This window comes from Myodes glareolus, chromosome X (assembly GCF_982192425.1).
Source record: "Myodes glareolus chromosome X, mMyoGla1.1, whole genome shotgun sequence".
NCBI classification, from domain to species: domain Eukaryota; kingdom Metazoa; phylum Chordata; class Mammalia; order Rodentia; family Cricetidae; genus Myodes; species Myodes glareolus.
The window spans coordinates 79,055,908-79,077,665 of NC_142053.1; the positions used below are offsets into that span (position 1 = coordinate 79,055,908).

Consider the following 21,758-nt stretch of genomic DNA (forward strand, 5'->3'; position numbering starts at 1 on the left):
CTTTTTCACCTCCGTCTACCCTTTTGTGTAGACTAAAGAAAAGTTTTCAGATCTATATTACTTGGAAAAAATAATTGGGCTTTCTTAGGCAAGATTAGCAAAATATAGCATTAAATTGGCAAAAAATTCTGTACCAACTAGTGAGGATATCCAAATTTCTACCCATTTGCAAAATTATAATTATGCAGGCAATATCACAAACCATTTCATCCAGCTTTCCTGCAAGTGTCATCAGCATTATGAACCTATGAAAAAGCAACTGACCTCAATAAAGTCTGCCTACTCATTGATGGGATCCCAGCAGCAATGTATTACACAACTGTATATACCATCATACATGGCATAATGGAGTGGAAAGCGTGTAAGTCTTGGAATTACATTAGTGCATTCAGGACCAGCTTTGCTACTTATAAGTTAATTGAGTGCAACAATAAACAAGATACTTAATCTATCTAAGCATTCTGGGTTTTTTTTTTGTTATTCAAAAAAGAATGCCACCTGTCTCATAAGATTCTTAGCCAAAGAAATGTATAAGACAAATTGGTATTTGGAGTTCAAGGACAGTTAATAAATATTTTCATTTAGGTAGTTTTGGTTGCTTTTAATCCTTTCTGGGAACCTGAGAAAGTAAAGCCTTGCCTGTTCTGCTTCCAGTTCCACTTGTCCTATACAGACAAAGAACGCTATGAAAATGAAGAGAGACCTGAGGTCCAGAAGCAGATGCTTGTGGATATGGCCAAGAAGCTACCAGTGTACACAAGGACCGGGAGTGGAGGTCAGTTCATCACCTCAGTTGGGAGAGTCAGCTAGCAGGAATGGAAGGAGCAGGTCATCTGTGCTGGCAGGCTAGCATCCTTTTCCTCCCATCTCCTCAAACTCAGATTTCATTAGAAAACCTTTCGAACAACTAGCAGAGCTGGGGGGAGGAGAATTGTAAGTAGCTGTAATTCCCTGGGTTCTACCACTAACATCTTATTATACTGCTTTATCACATTCCTGTCTTTATATTCAACCCTCCTTCTGTTTTCCATTGGATCGTATTATTTTTTTCTGATTCATTTAAAAGCAAATAGCAAACATCAGTTTATAGCCACCAAATATGTATTCTTTTGTGAGTAAAATTTGCATATGAAACATGCAAAAATCTTAAGGGTACAGTTCAACAAGCTTTAGAAATTATACATGCTTGTAATCAAAGCTGCTAAGAAATTACCATCACTCCAAGAAGTTCTGCCATACCCCTGCCCAGTCAATCTTCACACATACATACAATGATCACTCTGATAGTTTATAAGTGGATGGAATCAAGTATGCACCCTTTTAGTCAGCATAATATTTGTGATATTCATTCATATTATTATGTATTTCATTCTTTGTATTGCTTAGTAGTATTACATTGCATGAATATAACAGCTTGGTTATCTACTCAGTGGCTGATACACATTTGGGTCGTTTCCAATGCTTAGCTAGTATGAATCAGTTTGCTATGAAAATCCTTATAGTAATAAACAAAGGAAGTTGAATCACCATTTCTGTGGTTAAATAAATACTCTTGGAGGAGTTTTCCTCTCGAATTTCATTGGGATGAATGAAGCCGTACTTACAGAGATGGCTCTCCACCTTTGAAGGTTTGGAAAGCAAGGCCGTTCTGCTGCATCATGCTTTGGAAAGGGTGCTGTCAAGCACTAGGTTCATTTCTTCACCACTTGCTAATTCATCTGCTATCTGTTAAGAGGCAATGTGACAGGTGAGGAAATTTTAATCAGGTAACATTAAGGATTTAATTTTGTTAGAGAGGTAATGTCATAGTAGTTATTATTTTTCAAAGTATTCATGCACACTAAAATATCTGTGATTGTTTCAATATTTGTCTTAAATGCTGAAGTAGCAGAGCCAGTGGAAGGAGCACAATAAAGAAAAATGGCATATTATCAAACTTGTTGACTCTAGGTATTGATACATGTGGTTCATTGTACTCTTAACCCTATGTCAGTGGGTGTTTGGAAATAGTGATGATTGATTTTTGTTGTCATCTTAATTGAATTAAGAAAAGCATAGAGTAGAGTATGGTGGTGCACACCTTTAATCCCAGCACTTGGGAGGAAGAAGCAGGTGAATTTCTGTGGATTTGAGGTTAGCCCATCTACAGAATAAGCTCCAAGCCAGCCAAGGCTACATTGTGAGACTCTATCTTGAAAAAAGAGGAGGGTGCAGAGCAAGGCACAGTACTAAGGTGCACCTTGGGCGTGACTCTGGGGGCTCTTACAGACCTGCTCTGAATGTGAATGGCACAATCCTATGAGCTGGTGTCCCACGCTGAATAAAGAGAGAAGAGGAGAAAGCCAATGTGAATTTCTCTTTCTCTGTCCCCTGGTCCACCAACCACCACAGCCATGTGCCACTCCTTCTCCATGAATTCCCTTCCTTGCTGGACTATATCCCTTTAAGTGAGAATCTGTAATGAATCTATCTTCTCTCGAGTTGTTTTATCAAGGTATTTTATCACATAAATAAGAGAAGTAGCTAATAAAAAACTTCCATGATACTAATTTTTAAAGTGATTGATAGGCACGAGACATTGGTCCAAGTAATAGGAATACAGATCTAGATAGGCCAGGTATCTTAAAGAGCAGAAATTCTTTCTTAATTAAATTACATCATTGCCTCATTTCTCCCTTTTCCATTCTAACCCTTTTCATGCAGCCCCTTGCTTTCTCTCAAATACGTGACTTCTATTTCTTTGATTGTATAAGCATGCGTGTGTGTGTGTGTGTGTGTGTGTGTGTGTGTGTGTGTGTGTGTGTGTATTGGTGTAGGAGGTCCATCTGTATTTGCGTTGCTTTCATTGGTTGAATAAAGAAACTGCCTTGGCCTTTTGATAGGGCAGCCCTTAGGTGGGCAGAGTAGACAGAACTGAATGCTGGGGAGAAGGGCAGAGTGGCAAGATGCCATGGTCCTCCTGCCCAAGACAGACACTGGTTAGACTCATGCTGGTAAGCCACAACCTCGTGGTGAACACAGATTAATAGAAATGGGTTAGATCAAGATGTGAGAGTTAGCCAATAAGAGGCTAGAGCTTATGGGCCAAGCAGTAATTTAATTAATACAATTTCTGTGTGGTTATTTCAGGCATAAGCTAGCCAGGCGGGATGAACAAAGGGCCTGCTCTCTCCTACTACAGTGTATGTGTGTGTGTACCTAAATTTGTAAATACAACCAGCTCCTTCCATACAATGATACTTGTATGTATATGATTTCAGGGTAGAACACTTGGTAGTGGCTAGCCAATTGATGTTCTCTTCTCCGGGGAGGACTATTTCTACTGTTCTCAGCATTCCTTAGTTGCCTGTAGTTCTTTGTTTATGGTTGAGGCCCCATGTGATTTACTCCTCCCATGTTAGCATGTTGTCCTTGTTCGGGTTTTGTTTAGGTGGTCCTGCTGATGAGATTTCGTGGACATAGCTACCCTGACATTTTTCGAAGAGACACACAGTCTCACAGCAGACTTCCTTTTCCTCTCTATTACAATCTTTCTGTCACCCCTTCTGTAAAGTTCCTTGAACTTTAAATCCAGGAGTTGTATTACAGATGTATCACTTGGGACTGGGCTCCACAACTCTGCATTTTGATCAGTTGTGTTTTTTTCTGTAACATTCTCTATCTGTTGCACAGAGGTATTTCGTTGATGAAGGTTGAGAAGTATGCATTATCTGTGGATATAAGAATAAATATTTAGGATGAAGTTAGGAAACATGCTGGTTTAGTAAAGTGGAAGTTTGTAGGTTTTCCTTCTTGATCCATGATGTCACAAGCCCTGGGTTGGTGGGTAGGTTCTCAGTACCAGGCATGATTTCACTCTTGTTGGGTAGGTCTTAAGTCTAATTAGAGAGCTACTGGTTAGTGCAAAAGTATGCATGCCACTACTGCACCCTTAAGGTTTTATGCCATGCTAGTCATTATTGTAGTTAATAGATACTATAGTAGGCTAGGACTCTTGGTTGCTTCCTTCCATTGAAAACTTGCATGGTACCAGAAACTGGTCTTCATGCAGGAGGCAGAGATTTCAGGTCAGATCCAGTTTGAATCTTCTGAGTCCTATATGGCTTCTTCAGCAATAGGGACTTGCCTTAAACCTCTGGGAAGCAACCAAGGGCAAGATCTGTAGCATATAATGTTTTGAGAGTCTCTTGGACAACACTGACAACAACTCAAAAGAGGGCTTCTTATACTTAGCCTTGAAGTTTTTATTAGACAATCTATGGCTCAAGGGGTGCATTATATGCCCAGGTAGGAAAATTTTCATTTAAACCCTATACACACATATATAGAGACTTCTATGTATTATATGTAATGTTAGGTAAATAATAATATAATTCTTTATGGCTTTTTCAGACATCCTTAGTATTATTTTACCCCCCTCTCCTTCTGTATTAATCTCCCTTCTTATTAGAATAATGTTGGCTGTGGTTCTCATACATATCTTTTATTATGCTGATGTATGTTCCCTGTAGTCCTCTTCTCTCTAGGACTTTTATCATGAAGATACGATAGACTTTGTCAAAGGCTTTTTCAACATCCATTGAAATGATAATCTGATTTTTATTTTTAAGTTCACTTAGGTGGTTTATCACATTTATTGACTTGTGTATGTTATACCATACCTTCATCTGGGGGATAAAATCAACTTGGTCAGGGTGGGCAATCTCTCTGATGTATGTCTGTATTCTATTTGTAAATATTTTATTTATGATTTTTGAAACTACATTCATCAGGGAATTTGGCTTGTAGGGTTTTTTTTTGGTGCCTTTGCTTAGTTTTTGTAATATATAAATACTGACTTCCTAAAAGAAGTTTCCTTCTGTTTCCATTTTTTGAATAATTTAAAAAATTACTGCCTATAGATCTTGAAAGTCTGGTAGAATTCTCCTGTGAGTCCATCTGTGTTTGAACTTTTTCTTTTAAGACAGAAGGCTTACTGTTTCAATCTCCTTGTTTAGTATAGGTTGTTGATTTAATTTTGATAATTTGGATGAATCAAGAAATTGATTTATTCCTTTAAGATTTCTAACTTAATAGAGTAATATTTTTTATAATATTCTGAATTTATTTGGGTCTTTTATGTTTTTCTGTTTGTTTCTAATTTGGCTCATATATTTCTTCCTTTTGTTTAGTTGGACAAAGGATCTGTCAATCTTTTTTATGTTCTCAAAGAGTCAGCTCTTAGATTCATTGATTCTTTCTAAATATTTTGCTTTTATTAGTTTCTGCTGTGATTTTTATTATTTATCCATAGACTGGGTTTGGGTTTGATTTGTTCTTGTTTTTCCAAATTTGTGAGTTATATCAGTAAGTAATTTACTTCTGCTTTTTCTTATTTTTTAAATTGGGGTTTATTTTTATGAAGATCTTTCAATGTAGACACTTAAAGCTATAAATTTCCATTTTACAGTTACTTTTGAAATGTCTCAGATGTTTTTGTGTTGTGTTTTCACTTTCATTTAGTTCCAAGAAATTTCTTTTATTTCTCGATTGACCCACTCATTCAGCAATGAGTTGTTTAATATCCATGAGTTTGTGTATTTACTTGAATTTGCTGTCAATTTTAAGTTTTATTGTATTATGGTAAGATATACATGAAGTTTTTTTCAGTCTTTCTGAACTTGTTAAGATTTGTTTTGTGGTTTGTGATGTGGTCTGTTATAGAGGGGTTTCCATGGGCTGCTGAGTAGACTATATATCCTCTGGTGCTTGCGTGGATGTCTGTTAAGTTCATTTTATGTATGAGGCCAACTAATTCTGATGTTTCTCTGCTTATTTTTTGTCCAGATGACATGTGTACTGGAAAAAATAGAGCATTGAAATCACCTACGATTAATGAACTGATGTTAGTCTGTGCCTTTAATTTCAGTAGTATTTTTTAATGAAATTAGGTGTAGTAGAATCTGTTGAATATGTACTTAAGATAGTAATAGCTTGTTTAATTGTTCCTTTGATTAAAATGAGATTCCTTTTTATAACTTCTGATTAGTTTTAGTTGGAAGTCTATTTTGTTAGATATTAGGATGCAATGTGTGCTTGCTTCCTGGTCCTATTTGATTGAAGTACTTTTGTCCATCCTTTCCCTCTACATTGGTACCTATCTTTAAAGCTACCATGAGTTTCTTAAAAACAAAAGAAAGATTTTGGTCCTTGATCCATTCAGCCAGCATGTATCTTTTGATGAGAAAATTGAGGGCATTGATATTTAAAGATTTTATTGAAAGATGTGTGTTGATTACAGCCATTGTGTTTTTCTGTCTTGTTGCTATTTGTGTTCTCAGTGGTCCTTCATGTTTCAGTAATTACAGCTTCATTTGTTTTCTTTCTACAGTCTCTTGGCTATGTTTACTCTTCAGCTGAAGTACTGCTCTCTGTATTTAGGGTTGGTCTGCTGGTTAGAAAAAGTTTTACAGCTCTTTGTGTCTTGTGAAGTTTTGCTTTTTTCCCTTCAAATATGAAAGATAATTTTTTTAGTTACAACAGTCTAGGTTGATAGCCATGCTCCTTTAGAACTTAGAATGCATTGCCCCAGGCCAAAAGGCTTTCAAAGTTTCCATGGAGAAATCAGCTATTGTTCTCATGGGTTTCCTTTACATGTTACACGTCTTTTCTCTTATAGCTTTTGAAATTCTTTCTTCTGTATACTTAGTGTTTTAATGTTGCAGGGAGGCCACTTGTTTATCCCAGCCACCCAGCTAGCTTAGCCCTGAAATAACCATACAGAAACTGTATTAATTAAATCGCTGCTTGGCCCATTAGCTCTAGCTTCTTATTGGCTAACTCTTACATTTTAATTTAACCTATTTCTGTTCATCTGTATATCACCACAAGGTTGTGGTCTACCAGCAAAGATCTGACACATCTGACTCTGGCAGCAGCTCCATAACATCTCCCTGACTTTGCCCTTCTTTCTCCCAACATTCAGTCCTGTTCTCCCCACCTACCTAAGTTCTACCCTATCAATAGACCAAGGCAGATTTTTTATTCATTAACGGTAATCACAGCATACAGAGGGAACTCCCAGTTCACCTCCCCTTTTCTGTTTAAATAATAAAGGAAGGTTTTAACTTTAACATAGTAAAATTACATATAGCAAAACAGGTATCAAGCAAGAATTACAGTTACAGTATTTATACCTACTTTATCTTTTATCATAATTAAGGAAAACTATAACTATATCTATCTATTCTTCAACTCCACCAAAGACTCCAAAAGGATATATTATTATCTAAGTAAACAGAAAGTGCATTGGAAGCAACTTCCAAAACTCTAGAATTGATAGAGACATCTCACTGCCTGGACGGTCACTCAAAGTTTTTCTGTACCATTGGGGCATCCATCTTCAGCCTTCTGACCCATAGTATCCAGCAGACTTTTTCATGAAGCAGGAAATTTCAAAGACAGTTCTGCCTATATTGGCATTTTGCCAGTCACTTTCTTTTGTATCCTGCAGAATGTCTAGTAGAGTCTTTTATGAAATAGAAACCCCAAAGAATCATCTCACCTTTAGACAAGTTTAGCAGTCATTTGTCTGAGGGTCCTGCATATCCAGTCAAACAGTTCAGGTAAGAGCAGTTTCTTGCCCAAATGGCTAGCAAACTCCATAAGGAGCCTCTTCGATGCCCATCTTCCTCTTTGAGTAACTAGTGCTGCCTGGAGCAGATGTGTCTCATTGTCATGAAAAGTCCTAAGTTATTAAAGTATTTTAAATGCCATATTCTTAAGGTCTCTGAAAGATTTAAAGAATACCTATCTAACTGAAGTATATCTCTATACATTGAGAAAAATCTAACATGACTATAAGCTTGACTATTATAGATGATTATATATAACCTATATTTCTGTAATACATTACAGAATTAAATATTATACATTACAGTTTTTAAATGAGCTGTACAAACACCATACCTTAATCAAGAGCACAATTATACATATAACAAAATTCACGTAAAACTTATATAAATAAACCAAGATCCATACCAATGCAAAGTATCCATCTCTATAGTATATCACCCTTTAAATGTAAACAGGCATTTATAAACAATATTTGGGGATATGGGTGTAGTTATTTCTCTCCAAACTGCTTCCTGCTGTTTATTGGGTGAAATATTTTCTTTGTGGAGGTTTTCCCAGCAACCTTTCAGGGGGTCTTGTTCCATCAAACAATATTGGTCTGGAAGCAATCAACAGGTTCTCATCTTCTGTGGAAGAATCTCTTTTCCAAAGCAACATATCCTGAGACCCAAATTCTGAAGTCAAGATACCTTTATAATATACACACTAGTTTAGCTTAGCAGCTTAGCAGCCCATACAATGATATGTCTCTCTGTACTTATCTCATTCACAGTCAAAAAATTCAAAGATAACACAATAATATATATAATCCAGACTGTGGAATTTTCCATTTTTATGTGGCTTATTTTTTCTTACTCCTTTTAATCTATGACTATCTGTACTCTGTCTCTTTGAAGACTTTGTTTTATCTTTTATAAACCATTTACTTCTTTTTATAACTCTCTATACTCTTTTTCTTCTCTCTCCCAAGCCTACATACATTTATCCAACACTGTGACCCATTTAGAGTTCTTTTATGTCTGAATCTGTCTTTATTGCATTATCTGTGATTCTCTACTGTGTTTAAGAGCTTTTAAAATGCTAAGCAGCTTGGTTGCAGCTGCTCTGGATGCTGGTTCCGCCTCTCTCTAGTTTTAAAATGGTGGAAGCATCACCACTGTCAGCGATGCGGCCAGCAGGCAGGAGCCGCACTCAGCAGTCCAACGCCGAGAATGAGCGTGCAGCATATAAACCCTTTTTATCTGAGTAACAGCCAAATCTGCCATGCAGAGCATTGTGCAGCCTGGAAACATCTACGTGTATGGTGGCAGGAATCCGCCATGCCCTCCTGTCTGTGTAAGCCTAGTAGACCTGATCCCACTGCCTACCCAGGTAGGGAGGACCAAGCCATGACCATGGCTACTTTCCTCCCAACCCTGAGTTGGGCACACAAACATCCGAGCCCACAAATGCCATTCAAATGCTCCATAGCCAGAGTTTGTGCTGGCAGCATGGCTCAGGAAGCCGCATTTTAAAAATGCGTGGCTTTTTTTCTGCTATGGCTGAATCAGGAAAACCTCTCTTAATGGAGCTGTGGCCTGCTGCTAGCAAACAGCAATAAAACTGTGTTAAACTCTGTGGGTTTTTTTTTATCTAAAATTCCTTTTCAAGCCCTCTCAGGTTTTATGTCGATTTCGTTGGCCACATGGGCACCAATTGTTTCAGGGAGGCTGCTTATTCATCCCAGCTGCCTGGCTAGCTTAGCCCCAAAATAACCACACAGAAACTATATTAATTAAATCACTGCTTGGCCCATTAGCTCTGGCTTCTTATTGGCTAACTCTTACATCTTAACCCATTTCTGTTAATCTGTATATCACCACGAGGTCGTGGCCTACCAGCAAAGTTTCAGCATGTCTGTCTCCAGTGGCAGATTCATGGTGTCTTTCTGACTCTGCCCTTCTTTCTTCTAGCTTTCAGTCCAGTCCTTCCTGCCTACCTAAGTTCTGCCCTATCAATAGACCAAGACAGTTTCTTTATTCATTAATGCTAATCATAGCACACAGTGGGGACTCCCACATCATTTTAATTATGTTATGCCATGGGGATATTCTTTCTGGTCTTCTTAATTTGGTGTTCTGTGTACTTCTTGTATCTGTATGAATATGTTTGGTTTGGGGAATTTTTCTTCTATGACCTTATTGAAGATCTTTCTACGCTGTTGACTTTGGATTCTTCTCCCTCATCTAGATTAGATGGATTCACCTGACTAGTCCATGGCAGAAGATTGCAGCACATGACTGGGAAGAGAGGCTGCATGTAGTTCTTGGGGCCTATGGTTTGTAGGCAGTGAGATCAGGACTGTCATAAATAGGCCTAGACACTGGATGTGGGACCCAGGCTAGATCTGGAGATGTGGGGAGGATCAGGCAAACTCACCTGTCTAGACCCTGCTGCATGTTTTGCAGGGCCTGGCTGGGAGGAAATACTAGATGGGTACATAAAGGGTTTGTAGGTTCGTAGTAGATGACACAGGTCCTGGCCAGAGCCTGGAGATTGGGGGTGGCACAAGCCAGATTGGCCACTAGGTGTGGGACTGAAGCTTCATTTGGTGGTTGGAGTGTGTGGAGGAATGACTCAGATGAACTCAGCTGGCTAGATTCTGGGTAGGTAGAGACATTGGTTGGGTGTGGAAATTTTTATCAAAACCACATAGAAAACTTCATAATTTTAAGTAGTAGTATAGAAAATAAAACAGAGGATTTGAACTAGATGCATATGTGGTAAATTATACTCAGAGATATATTTTGTTTAATTTCTAACATGTGTTATTCTTTTTATTATCAAGAGAAACTAATTGCTCATATTTATGGGGTACAATGTGGTATTTGAAACAAATATACAGTGTGCAATACTAAATCAGAGTAACTAGAATTTTCTTCTTAAGTATTTATTTATAATTTTTGTGCATTGGGAAACTTTTGGTTCTTTTCTTCATTCTTTATGAAATACATAATAAAGTACTATAACCCTCTTCTGCTGTAGAACATTAGAAATTATGCCTCCTATTGTGACTGTATTTTGATGCCCATTATTCACCCTTTTTGTGGTGGTTTGAATAAGATGCCCCCTACAGTCTTGTGCGTTTGGATACTTGATCTCCAGTTGGTAGTGCTCTTTTGGAAGGCTTAAGAGATAGGTCCTTGTTGGAGGAAGTGCATCCCTGGAGGCAGACTTCGAGAGTGTAAAGACTCACACAATTTCAAGTTTGTTTTCTCTGCTTCAATATAGTGCTTCAAAATATATGCCTTTGTTCCAACATCATGGGCTCTAAGCTTCTGGAACTATAAGCCTAAATAAACATTTCAGTAAGTTGCATTGATCATAACATTTCATCAAAGAAATAGAAAAGTAACTATGCACTTCTTGTATCCTGTTCCCGACAACTATTCCTCATTTCTAGTGACCAATATTCTACATTCTTCATCTATGGACCATTTTTAGCTTCCACACGGAAGCAAGAATGTGTAATATTTAACTTCCCTAATCTTCAACCTTAATGTAGAATCTCAACTAATACGTATTTTTTTTTACTTTTTATTATTTTTAATTTTTTAAAAAAGAAAACAAACTATCTCCTTTCACCATACACACCAATTCAAGTTCCCCTTCCCATTTTCTCCATATACCCGCCCCCATCCACTCCACAGAGAGGATAAGGCACGTTGTTTGGGGAAAGGTCCAAGGTCCTCCCTACTATATATAGGCTGAGCAAGGTATCATCCAAAGAGAATGGGTTCCCCAAAAGCTAGTACAAGTGGTAGGGATAAATCCTGGTGCCACTGCCAGTGCCCTGCAGTCAGCCCCAGCCATACAACTGTCACCCACAGTGTAGCTTGGTCCTATGCTGGTTCCTTCTTTGTCTGACCAGAGTTGGTGAGCTCCCATTAGCTCAGGTAAGCTCACTGTTTCAGTGGGTGTACCAACCATCGTGGTCCTAACCTCTTTGCTCATATTCCCATCTTCCAATTCTTCAACTGGACTTTGGGAACTCAGCCCAGGGCTCCACTGCAGGTCTCTGCCTCTGCCTCCATCAATTGCTGGGTGAAGATTCTATGGTGATAGTTAAGATATTTATCAGTCTGACTACAGGGTAAGGCCAGTTCAGGCACCCTCTTGTCCACTGTCCAGGGTCCTAGCTGGGGTCATCCCTATGGAATCCTGGGAACTTTTCAAGAGCCAGGCTACTTGCTAAGTCTTATACTGTATTAAATTCACCCATATCTAACTTCATATTCCTCCCAACATTGCCCTATATTCTTAATATCTGCTCCCACACATTTTCTCTGGATTTATAAGTTTATATTACAAAACTCGAGTAGTTCTTTTCAAATATATTGTACATCCTCATGGGTCATACTGTGCACATCACCTTTATGTGCATGCTGATCCTTTGGTCTAATTGTAGATCTAGAGTCAGAGAAGAGGGAGTCCTGGAGAGAATCAGCATTGTATTGTATGGTGGCCACAGTTTCCTGGCATACCCCTTAATTCAGGGATGGAAAAGCTAATGCCATTGATAATGACGAGGCTGGTTTCCACTAGTAATAGGGAGGCATCTTCTTCTGGCAAGAAGCAGTCAACAGAATCTTGATGTCCCTGGCTGCACCAGGTCTTCTTACAGAGTCCTACTGTTCCACAGTCAGTGCCCCCAGTTTAACAGTAAACATCCTACAAGACCAGGAGTTCAACTTGCATTGTAATTTAAGTGGTTTCAAGATGAAATTCTGTATTTGATTTTCACTGATGCCTGTCCTGTGGCTCTGAGATAAGCATCTCCTTCAGGAGAAGCACAGTCGCTTACAGGTCATTTACACAGTTCTTGTGCAGGAAATTTGAAACCCATATCTCATTCTTTTCTTTCATTACTTTTCCAGCGCTGTTAGGAACAGCAAGCCAACCTCATTATTTTGTTAGTTTTCTTAAAATGTTCCAAAATAAATATACAGTCACCTATCTCCTTGCTTCTTGTGGTTATTGATAGCATTTATTGGAGATACTTTACACACTGTCCTGCCGGAGCATGTCATGGATTACCAGTATGTTCTTTACTACTGAAGTGTTGTAATTAGTTTAATTTAATTAAATCAACTTTTAAAAATTTAATTTGAATAACGCAAGCAGCCCACGTTCAGAAAGTCAAACTGGAGACAAATTCAAAAACATCATTTAAATTTTTTCTCTAGACTCAATTTCAGTACCAAAAGCTATATTCCTGACACTCTGAAGAAAAATAACCAGTACATTAGATAAGATAGAGAGATGACTAGATGATAGATAGATAGATAGATGATAGATAGATAGATAGATAATTTATTATGAAAATTTAGTATTTAGTTCAGGCAATGACAAAAGCTGAAAACTCACATTATCAACATATGAAAGCTGCAGTCCCCAAAAAAGGTAGTGATATAACTCCAGTTTGAGGTAAAAGGCCTAAGCATGAGGAAAACCAAGATAGTACATTCTAGGCTAAATTCAAAACCTTGAGAATCAGAGGATTGAGGGTGTAGTTTTCAGTTCGTTTCTGAAGACCTGGAGAAAAGGAGTCCTAATTGCTTAAGATCTAGTCAAAGAGAAACAGAAGCCTAATGTCCCCGCTAATGCAGCCAGGGGAAGAGAGCAGATTCTCCCTTTCTCAGCCCCCCCCCCTTTTTCTATTAAAGTCCTCTTCAAGTTGAAGGAAGCCAACCCACACTGCAGATGATCTGCTTTCCTGAGTCTACCAATTCAAAGGCCATTTCCTCTGCAAACATCCCCATTGGCATACAGATATAAAACATATCCACGTAGTGGGTACCCAGTTGTCTTGGTTCATTTCTCTGTTGCTGTAATAAAACACTGATCAAAAGCTATCTGAAAAGGAAAGGGTTTCATCTTACACTTCTAGGTAACATTCCATCACTTAGGGAGTCAAGGCTGTGACTCAAAGCAGGAACGCAAACACCAGGAACAAGCAGAAACACCCAGCTGTCTTCACTGTTGCTAAGATAAAACATTGCACAGAGGCAACTTGAAGAGGAAGGGGTTGATTTCATCTTACACTCCAAATATCATTTCATCACCAAGAAAAAAAGCACAAACCCAAAGCAGGAACAGAGGCAGAGACCTTGGAGAAATGCTGCTCACTGGATTGTTCTCCATGGCTTGCTCAGCTAATTTTCTTTATAACCCAGGACCACTTGCCCAAGGATGGCACTATCTACAGATAGCTGGGCCCTAATGCATACATCATCAATCAAGAAAATACTCCACAGACATGCCCACAGGTCAATCTGATGGAAGTAATTCCTCAGTTCATGTTCCCTCTTCCCAGTTGATCCCTATTTGTATCAAGCTGGCAGAAACTAACCAGAAAACCAACTATGTTGTCAAATAAAACTAGCCATCAATCTAATGCTCTCCCACTAATTAGCTCTCCTGAGCTAATAAGAGTTCACCAACTCCAGCCAGACAGGGAAGGAATAAGCATAGGTCCAATAGTCCGTCTGAATGTGGGTGACAGTTGCATGGCTGGAGCAGACCGCAGGACCACTGTCAGTGGCACCAGGATTTATCCCTACTGCATGTACTGGCTTTTTGGGATCCTATTCTCTTTGGATGGATACCTTGCTCAGCCTAGATATAGTAGGGAGGGCCTTAGACCTTCCACAAAACAATGTGCCTTACTCTCTCTGAGGAGTGGATGGGGAGTGTGGGGCTGGCTAGGTGGAGGGGATGGGAGGAGGGGAAGGAGTGGCAACTGGGTTTGGTAAATAAAATGAAAAAAGATAGTCTATTTTCTTTTCTAAAAAAATAAAAATAAAGTGTTTGTCTTGTGAAAAAAAAAACAAGCCATCAAGCCATTCAAAGAGCATAGAGAGATGATCACTAAGAACATAAAGAGCTGTAAAGGCCATGAGATAGGCAAAAGGTTGCAGTTTTACAAGGACAGAGAAGTAGTCGATGGCACTGGAGCATAGAGAATAGACGGTGGTACAAAGGGTGTTTGAAAAGTTAGGCAGAGGCCCCAAGCTCTGATACAGAATTTGGATTTTATTCCTAGCATCTTGGAAATTCACTGAGTGTCAAGTGGATAATAATATGCTTGATTTACTTTTTAATAAATCATCTAGCAGCTCTGTATATTAAGTACCGTATGGCAGCAACAATGAAGGGCAGATGATCAATTACAGAACTATTGCAGGCATATATTGAGACATGATATGCTTGTTCTCTCCCTGTCCTTTCCTCCTTTCCTCCTTCCCTCCCTCCCCCCTCTCACACACATGCACACAAACACTCATTAGCAGAAATGAACACGGCGCTCTGCTGAATTTGCAGCCTATTGTGTTAACTCGTTTATATGTATCCAATGTACACTTTAGATAGAATTGTTATATTTCTCAAATTATCTGTACCTTCAGGTTTTAGACAAAAATAACAGCATTATGCAATTATACATAGCAATACTCTAACAGTAAATGTGGAGAAAACTGAGAAAAAAGAATAATAAATGCCTTTAGTTGGGAAAGAAAGAAAGGAAGGAGGAAGAAGAGTCATACACACACACACACACACACACACGTACCTGGAGAGGAATGGATTTATTTTGCACTTCCAGGTAACATCCCATTACTTAGGGAGTCGTGTGGTGTGGTGTGGTATGGTGTGTGTGTGTGTGTGTGTGTGTGTGTGTGTGTGTGTGTGTGTGTGTGTGAATAGAACCCAAAACTAAGAAGTCAGAAAAACAACTGCATAGATTAGAGCCCTGGCATTCATTTGCTGTGACGTGACCTTGATCATGGCACTTGATGTGACACGGGCTTCCATTTCTTTATCTATAAAATGGGGGTTCAACAAATTGTCCTAGACAAAATGTCTCTTTTGTTCTCCAAATTGTTATCCTGAGAACCACATTCTTTGTCATGCTATAGGAATTGTATCTATCTTATACAATCTAACCTCTGGAAATAGGAGATAAATTCTTATTTTCAGAGAGGAAAGTTGGAATAAACAGACTAAATGAGTTCCCAAATCATGGAAACAATTGATAGTAGTTAGTTTATAATGCAAAACTTTTGTCAGTTATCCAAAGATGAAACTTTCCCCCTTCTTTCATCCCTTAAAAGTTCTCTTAAGACTGGTCCAACACACAAAATATTTAACTGCCACAATTTGCTGTGTTATTACGTTTTGCTTAGTAGCTTGACTACATTTGACCATCTGTAGTCGGTGGGTAACAAGATATACCCACAAACTAGTAAACGGTGGGATCTTATATTGACCCTGAACTCATACTGACCACTTTCTATTTCCTATAGCTGTGCGGTTCTGTGACCGGTGCCATCTAATCAAGCCAGACCGCTGCCATCACTGTTCTGTCTGTGCTATGTAAGTGACAACTATACTTTCTCTGTGCTGATGCTGGCCACTGATGGTTGCCTAGACAACGAAATGACTGATCCTAACGTGTAACCATGCCTAGATAAGAGCATTTCTTTTGAGACATAATGAACACATGCCAAACATTTTCACAGGGGTGATAATCATTCTAGTCTAAAGATAGAAAAACTAATACTGCATTTTCAAAAGAAACATTTCATTTTAAATGATTTCAGATTTATTGTGAAGAGAGTTCTCATATGTCCAACACTCACTTTCCCCTATTAATATGTTCCATTAGTATGATACATTTCTAAGATTAATAAACCAATATTAAGACATTGTTTTTCTTTGTATTCTATTGTAATATAGCTTAATTATAAAAATGTTCTACTATTGAAACTCTATGTAATTTACAGCTTTTACTATTCAAACCAATGCTATATAAATATCTTTTGTCCAGATGTCATTTTGTATGTATGTGAGTATATCTGTTGGGTGATTTATATATAACTTTTAACTGGAATATACTTTTTAGATATCCTCACTTTTCCCCTAATATTCTTTTTCTGTTCCAAGATTCCATCCAGCATATCCCATTACATTAACTAGTCACATCTACTCTATAGGTCATCTAATCCATGACAATTTCTCAGACTTTACTTGGCTTTGACAACCTTTACAGTTTGGGGGATTAAGAATCAGATGTTTTATAAATTGTCCTTCAGTTAAAATGTGTTTGTTCTTTTATCATGCTCATTATAATGGGGTAATGTGGAAGAAGACCTTGGAGCTAACGTACTAATCTCATTACATGGTATTAAGGGTACATATAAACATGACTTTTGACTGCAGTGTTAATATTGAACATCTCTCTCAACTGCTGTTTGTGAGGTGTTTCCAGTGTGAGACTGTTCTGTCCTCCTCTCATTTCTGAACTATACTTTTGTATAGTTTTGTATACTTTTGGATGAAAGTCACTCTACATAACTTCAAACTAAAGTAATAGGAAGTTATGATTCCTCTCCTTGAAATATATGTATAAATTATTTGGAATACATCTGCATAAGGAGCTGTGTCTCTTCTGCCCCACTTATTTGTCTATTTAATCATTTGAATCAATACAGAGGTATAGATATTTATTTTCTGTTTTGATTTACTAACCAACATTGTATTTTATTTTGTCTCTCAAATTGTTTCATGTTTGTAACAACCCCTTTTTGTGTTAGTGTAGATTACTGTCATACCTTTGTTCCTGAGTGCCTCTTCCACCCATGTTTCCCTTACCTTTGATTCAAAGGCTATATTTCCCTTGCATTGTTATTGAACTAAGTAAACAAAACTAAAGGTGACATCTTAAAGTTTTTCACTGTATTGGTCAGTAGTCTGACATTCCCTATCCCTTTCAAGACTACACTTCTGGAGTTGTCACTTACTGCAGGCATAGTCCCAGGACGGTGCTGGGACTTGATCATCCCATGAGTCGTTTAGGAGGCAGTCATTTTGGACTTGCCAGAGTAGAAATCTGTAGATAGTTTTGCTGGAACTATGTAAAAATACTGCTAAAAACTTGAGTTCAGTTTGGAAGTGTTTCTTCATTTTCATAGCCGTATTTATCATACTGTATTCTGTCCGCTTTGTAGGTGTGTTTTAAAAATGGACCATCACTGCCCATGGTATGTCCTTTTGATTTCATTTCTATCCTCTAAAAGGGTCAAAGTTGTTTAATATACTCACTTCCCTAAGCCGAGTTGCAACATGCCCATTTTTGCTACCTTAATTCACTGGACTTTGTACTTATGGGGAGGATAACATTTTAAAACAAGGATGAAAATACTGGTAAAGGTATGGTAGTGAGTTCCTGAGGTCGCAAAGCCAATTGTCTCCTGTCCATAACTTTAGCCATTGAGCCAGTAATGAAATACGGCACAAGTATTTCTCTTCTTCAACACCATGCAACTTGTTTCTGTTTCTAGATGACTTGATTTTGAAATGTTACAGATAGTTAAATTCAGTGATTCTTCTACAAACGTTGTGCATCTGACCTAAAAAGCCAGTGTGGACTCACCTAATTACAACGAGAGCGTCAAAGTGGAGCTACTAAGACAGATATGTTTTTAGCAGTGAAAATCCAGGTTTGCTTGGGTGTTTCAGGAGCCATTCTAAAGCTATTAGGTAGCTCAGGTGGCTGTGCTGGTAAATAAAAAGGGAAACTAGTGATGTGTGAACTTGTTTTTCCAGTCTGTTTATATTAAGGAACCTCAGTCTCTGTTGGGTTTCTACACAACATGTAATGAAGCAGCAGGAGTCACGTGCCTCCTTTGGTTAGTCCGCTCTCAGTGTGTTCTCAGTCAATAGGTCCTGATTTCAAATTAGTTTTCTTTCTTTTTTTTTTAGGGTTAATAACTGCATTGGATTTTCCAACTACAAATTCTTCCTGCAGTTCTTAGCTTACTCCGTCCTCTACTGCCTGTACATTGTGACAACCGTCTTCAGCTATTTCATCAAATACTGGAGAGTAAGTTTTTAAAAATCCCAATCGGCTCCCACCAAAAGAAGTGAATAGTCGCTCTAAATGTAGTAGTCCTCACCCTCTAGCCTTTGGCATTTTGAAATACCTATTAATGAAGTTACCAGAAGGTAAGGTAGTAAAAACTAGTTTTCCCTGTTGAATATTCTGAAGTTTAAGAAACTGTTGAGTAAAGATTCCAGTCAAATGAGTTGTGTCATCCGTGACTGGCTTACTAATGCTCAGGAAGAGTAACCTCTCTGCTGACCCACTCTTTCAAATCTATGTCTGTGGTTGACTTTTAAAGACCTTTCTTTCCAGCGGTATATTTGAAAACTAGTTGAAACTAAATACAAATCACTAGTTTCTAAAAAAAAAAAAAATTAATAGGAATTAGTTAGAAAATACTTAGTTTCTCCGTGTAGCCCTGGCGCCGGTATCTGTCTTGAGTTTGGGGACTGGGGCATCTGCCACCGCAGCCAGCCTCTCTTCTGAGCATGTGTGATGGCCAGTGGGTTGGGAAGTGAGAGCGGCAGAGCTAATCTGACTCTGTTACTTGCTTGCTGCACTTGTCTCATTGCTAAGATCCAATGAGACATATAGTGATTCTAAGAATTATCACAAAATCTCAAAAACAAAAAAAACCTTAAAATTTTAAAAACTCAAAATCTTATCTTTCTCCTACTTGGAGATATCAGTCATATACCGTCTATTTTAAAAAGTTAGGGTAGATTTGCATATGGGAATAGGTAAAATATTATGAAATATGCCCTCTGTCAACTTCTGCCAGTTAAACTTTCAAAGAAATCTCTTTCCTACACTATAATACAGTTATTAAGGTGTCCACAATGAGAGTTATCGAAACTTAAATGAATAGAAAAACACAAATGTGAGCAAAGCTACTGGTTATTACTTTAGAAAATTTGCAAAAGCCTTATATAACAAGGAATGTCATATCTAAGCTGGAGCAGTAAACCAGCAGGGAAAGAATGTAAATCACATGGTCAGAATATAAATAATAATGAATATGAGGAAAGAAAAAGACAAGACACTGAGAAGCTAAATTTTAAAATATTTAAATTATGAATCAGTGCTTTTATTCCTAGTAATGTAGAAAATTGCACTTTATTCAACTTGCTTAATAAATTCAGATAATTAATAGCTGTAAGAAACAGGAGCAATATGTTGGGTATCAAAATCCCTAATTTAAGCAAACTACAAGCAGAAATGATGAGGTGTTCTCGTGCATTTTCTTCAAATAGGAAACATTTCACCAAGCTACACATCTTGATTTCTCTTCTTTGGCCCCTTTCCACAGCACGAGATCTTTTCCCCATTCCTCAGGTTTCCATGACCTATTTGGCATTCCATCTGCATGCTGAGCTACTTCTATAAATATGAAGAAAATCTGCTGCATCCAGTCAGCAGGGAAGTGTGAGCCTTGATCTTTCTTACATGCTTTTCTTGAGCCCTAACACAGTGGGCTACCATTTAATCACGACTCTTTACCTTTATCACAAAGTAAACAACATTGTATTTCACACATTTTGCCTTTAACTCCCCTAGCCAGCCAATAATCAAATACCGAAATGCAAGCCAGGTACTGTATGCTTCCTTCACTCTTAAAAGATGATAACCGAATAGGAATTCATCACGAGAAATGTGCCAGCAGTACAAGCAAATCCACGATGAGCAAGACCTTGTTCTTTTCCTATTCCTTCAGTGTTTTTTCCTCCTCGATAGCCTAACTTATGCCTGTCATCTGAGAGGGCATGAGGCCTGTCATAGCCTGTCCTTACAATGAAAAGGGCATTAACAGCTGGGGAAATGGTTCCTTGCAGTCACTCTGGCCTAAGTGACATTAGTATGGCTTAGGGATACATGGCTTTCTGAGTTTAAATTGAGCCTCTTTTTAAAATAAAAAATAAACACTGCCATATATTTTTTAAGCCATATCAAAGAGACAAGCTGTACTCCCAAGAACAGCAACTTCTAATATATGGTACTTTATGGTTCTTGAAGTATTTTTATATCTGTGATCTCATCTGATCCTCACTACAACCCTGTGAAGTAGCCAAAGCAAAAACTATTTGTCACATTCCAAGATGACAAAACTTAGGCTTACAGCAGAAGTAACTTGTCAAAAATCACCTACCTGGCTGCAAATCTCATAGGGAGAACTTGAACATAAGTCTGCCCATAAGCTCCTGTGATCTTCCATGTGCTATGCCTATGATGCTTCTGCTATAGACAGGCTTTAACTCTTTTAGAAGAAAGGATTCAGAAGACCATCACATCATTTCTTTCCTTTCAGTATTAAATTAAGCAAATTCTACTCTCAAAAGAGAGATTAATCTTTGCCTTTTGCAAAATTAATAATGCACACCGACCACACTAGGCTATGGACCTCTTTACAAAGGTGATGGATTATTATTTTAGAAACCTAGTAATTATATTATTTTTACAAATCTTCCTCTGAACTGTCTCTGATGACCATTGCTCTGAGGGATTTAGCTTGGTTATCTCCTGGAAATGCATTTTTGAACAGAGAACTGTTTGTACAGGAAAAGTTGATATTGTGAACTCTATGAAAGTACAGCACAGCAGATATTCTAAACCGTCCAGACAGATGAGTTCAGAAAGAGTGATGGGGAAAGGCTGGGAGCACAGCTACACAAGATGGGAGCAGACTTTCAGAACAACCTCACTTGTTCAGCCATTTTCTGGTGCCCATTTTCACGTAAAAAGGGAAAGTCAATGTGAGCTTTTAGAATTTTAAATACAGGCTCAGAAAGAAGAGCCCATGGGATCAAAGTCTCATGGAAGGTGAGAAGCACTGTGAAGTGCTATTGGAAATCTTACCTGAGAACAGCAAAAGCAAAAATTAGAAGTAAAAAGTAACCGTGAATCAGACCAACCAGGAACCAAACCAGTCCAGTTTGGGTGCTTAGGTCAATATTTTGTCGGAAGGAGCATTTCAAGATAGAGAGCTTCAGATAAAGGCTTCTAAATGTTGAAGTCCTTAAGGCAGCTGTTTCCTGGACCGTTCTGCCCTGTACAGGGTTCACCCAGACCACCCATCAGCTGAGAGCATCTGATGTGCTTGCTTCCCCCTTATCTTTGCACTGCAAACATATCCGACCTGGAAGAGGTCCAGCATTTCCTTATGTAAAAATGAATAAATATAGCCTCCAAGGAAAGAAAGAAACCTATAGTGTTTGAACTTAGCAAG

General features: G+C 38.2%; 1 protein-coding gene across 2 annotated transcripts in view; it reads left to right on the forward strand.

Annotated features, from left to right (window-relative positions):
• Zdhhc15 (zDHHC palmitoyltransferase 15) overlaps positions 1 to 21,758 on the forward strand; it is a 110,458-nt gene that overhangs the window by 61,142 nt on the left and 27,558 nt on the right. For both annotated transcript variants that reach the window (XM_048417934.3, XM_087903203.1), the window contains 4 exons: positions 655 to 775; positions 15,957 to 16,026; positions 17,661 to 17,693; positions 18,415 to 18,535. In XM_048417934.3, the coding sequence (XP_048273891.1) occupies positions 655 to 775; positions 15,957 to 16,026; positions 17,661 to 17,693; positions 18,415 to 18,535 (345 nt within the window). The remainder of the gene's footprint in view (positions 1 to 654; positions 776 to 15,956; positions 16,027 to 17,660; positions 17,694 to 18,414; positions 18,536 to 21,758) is intronic.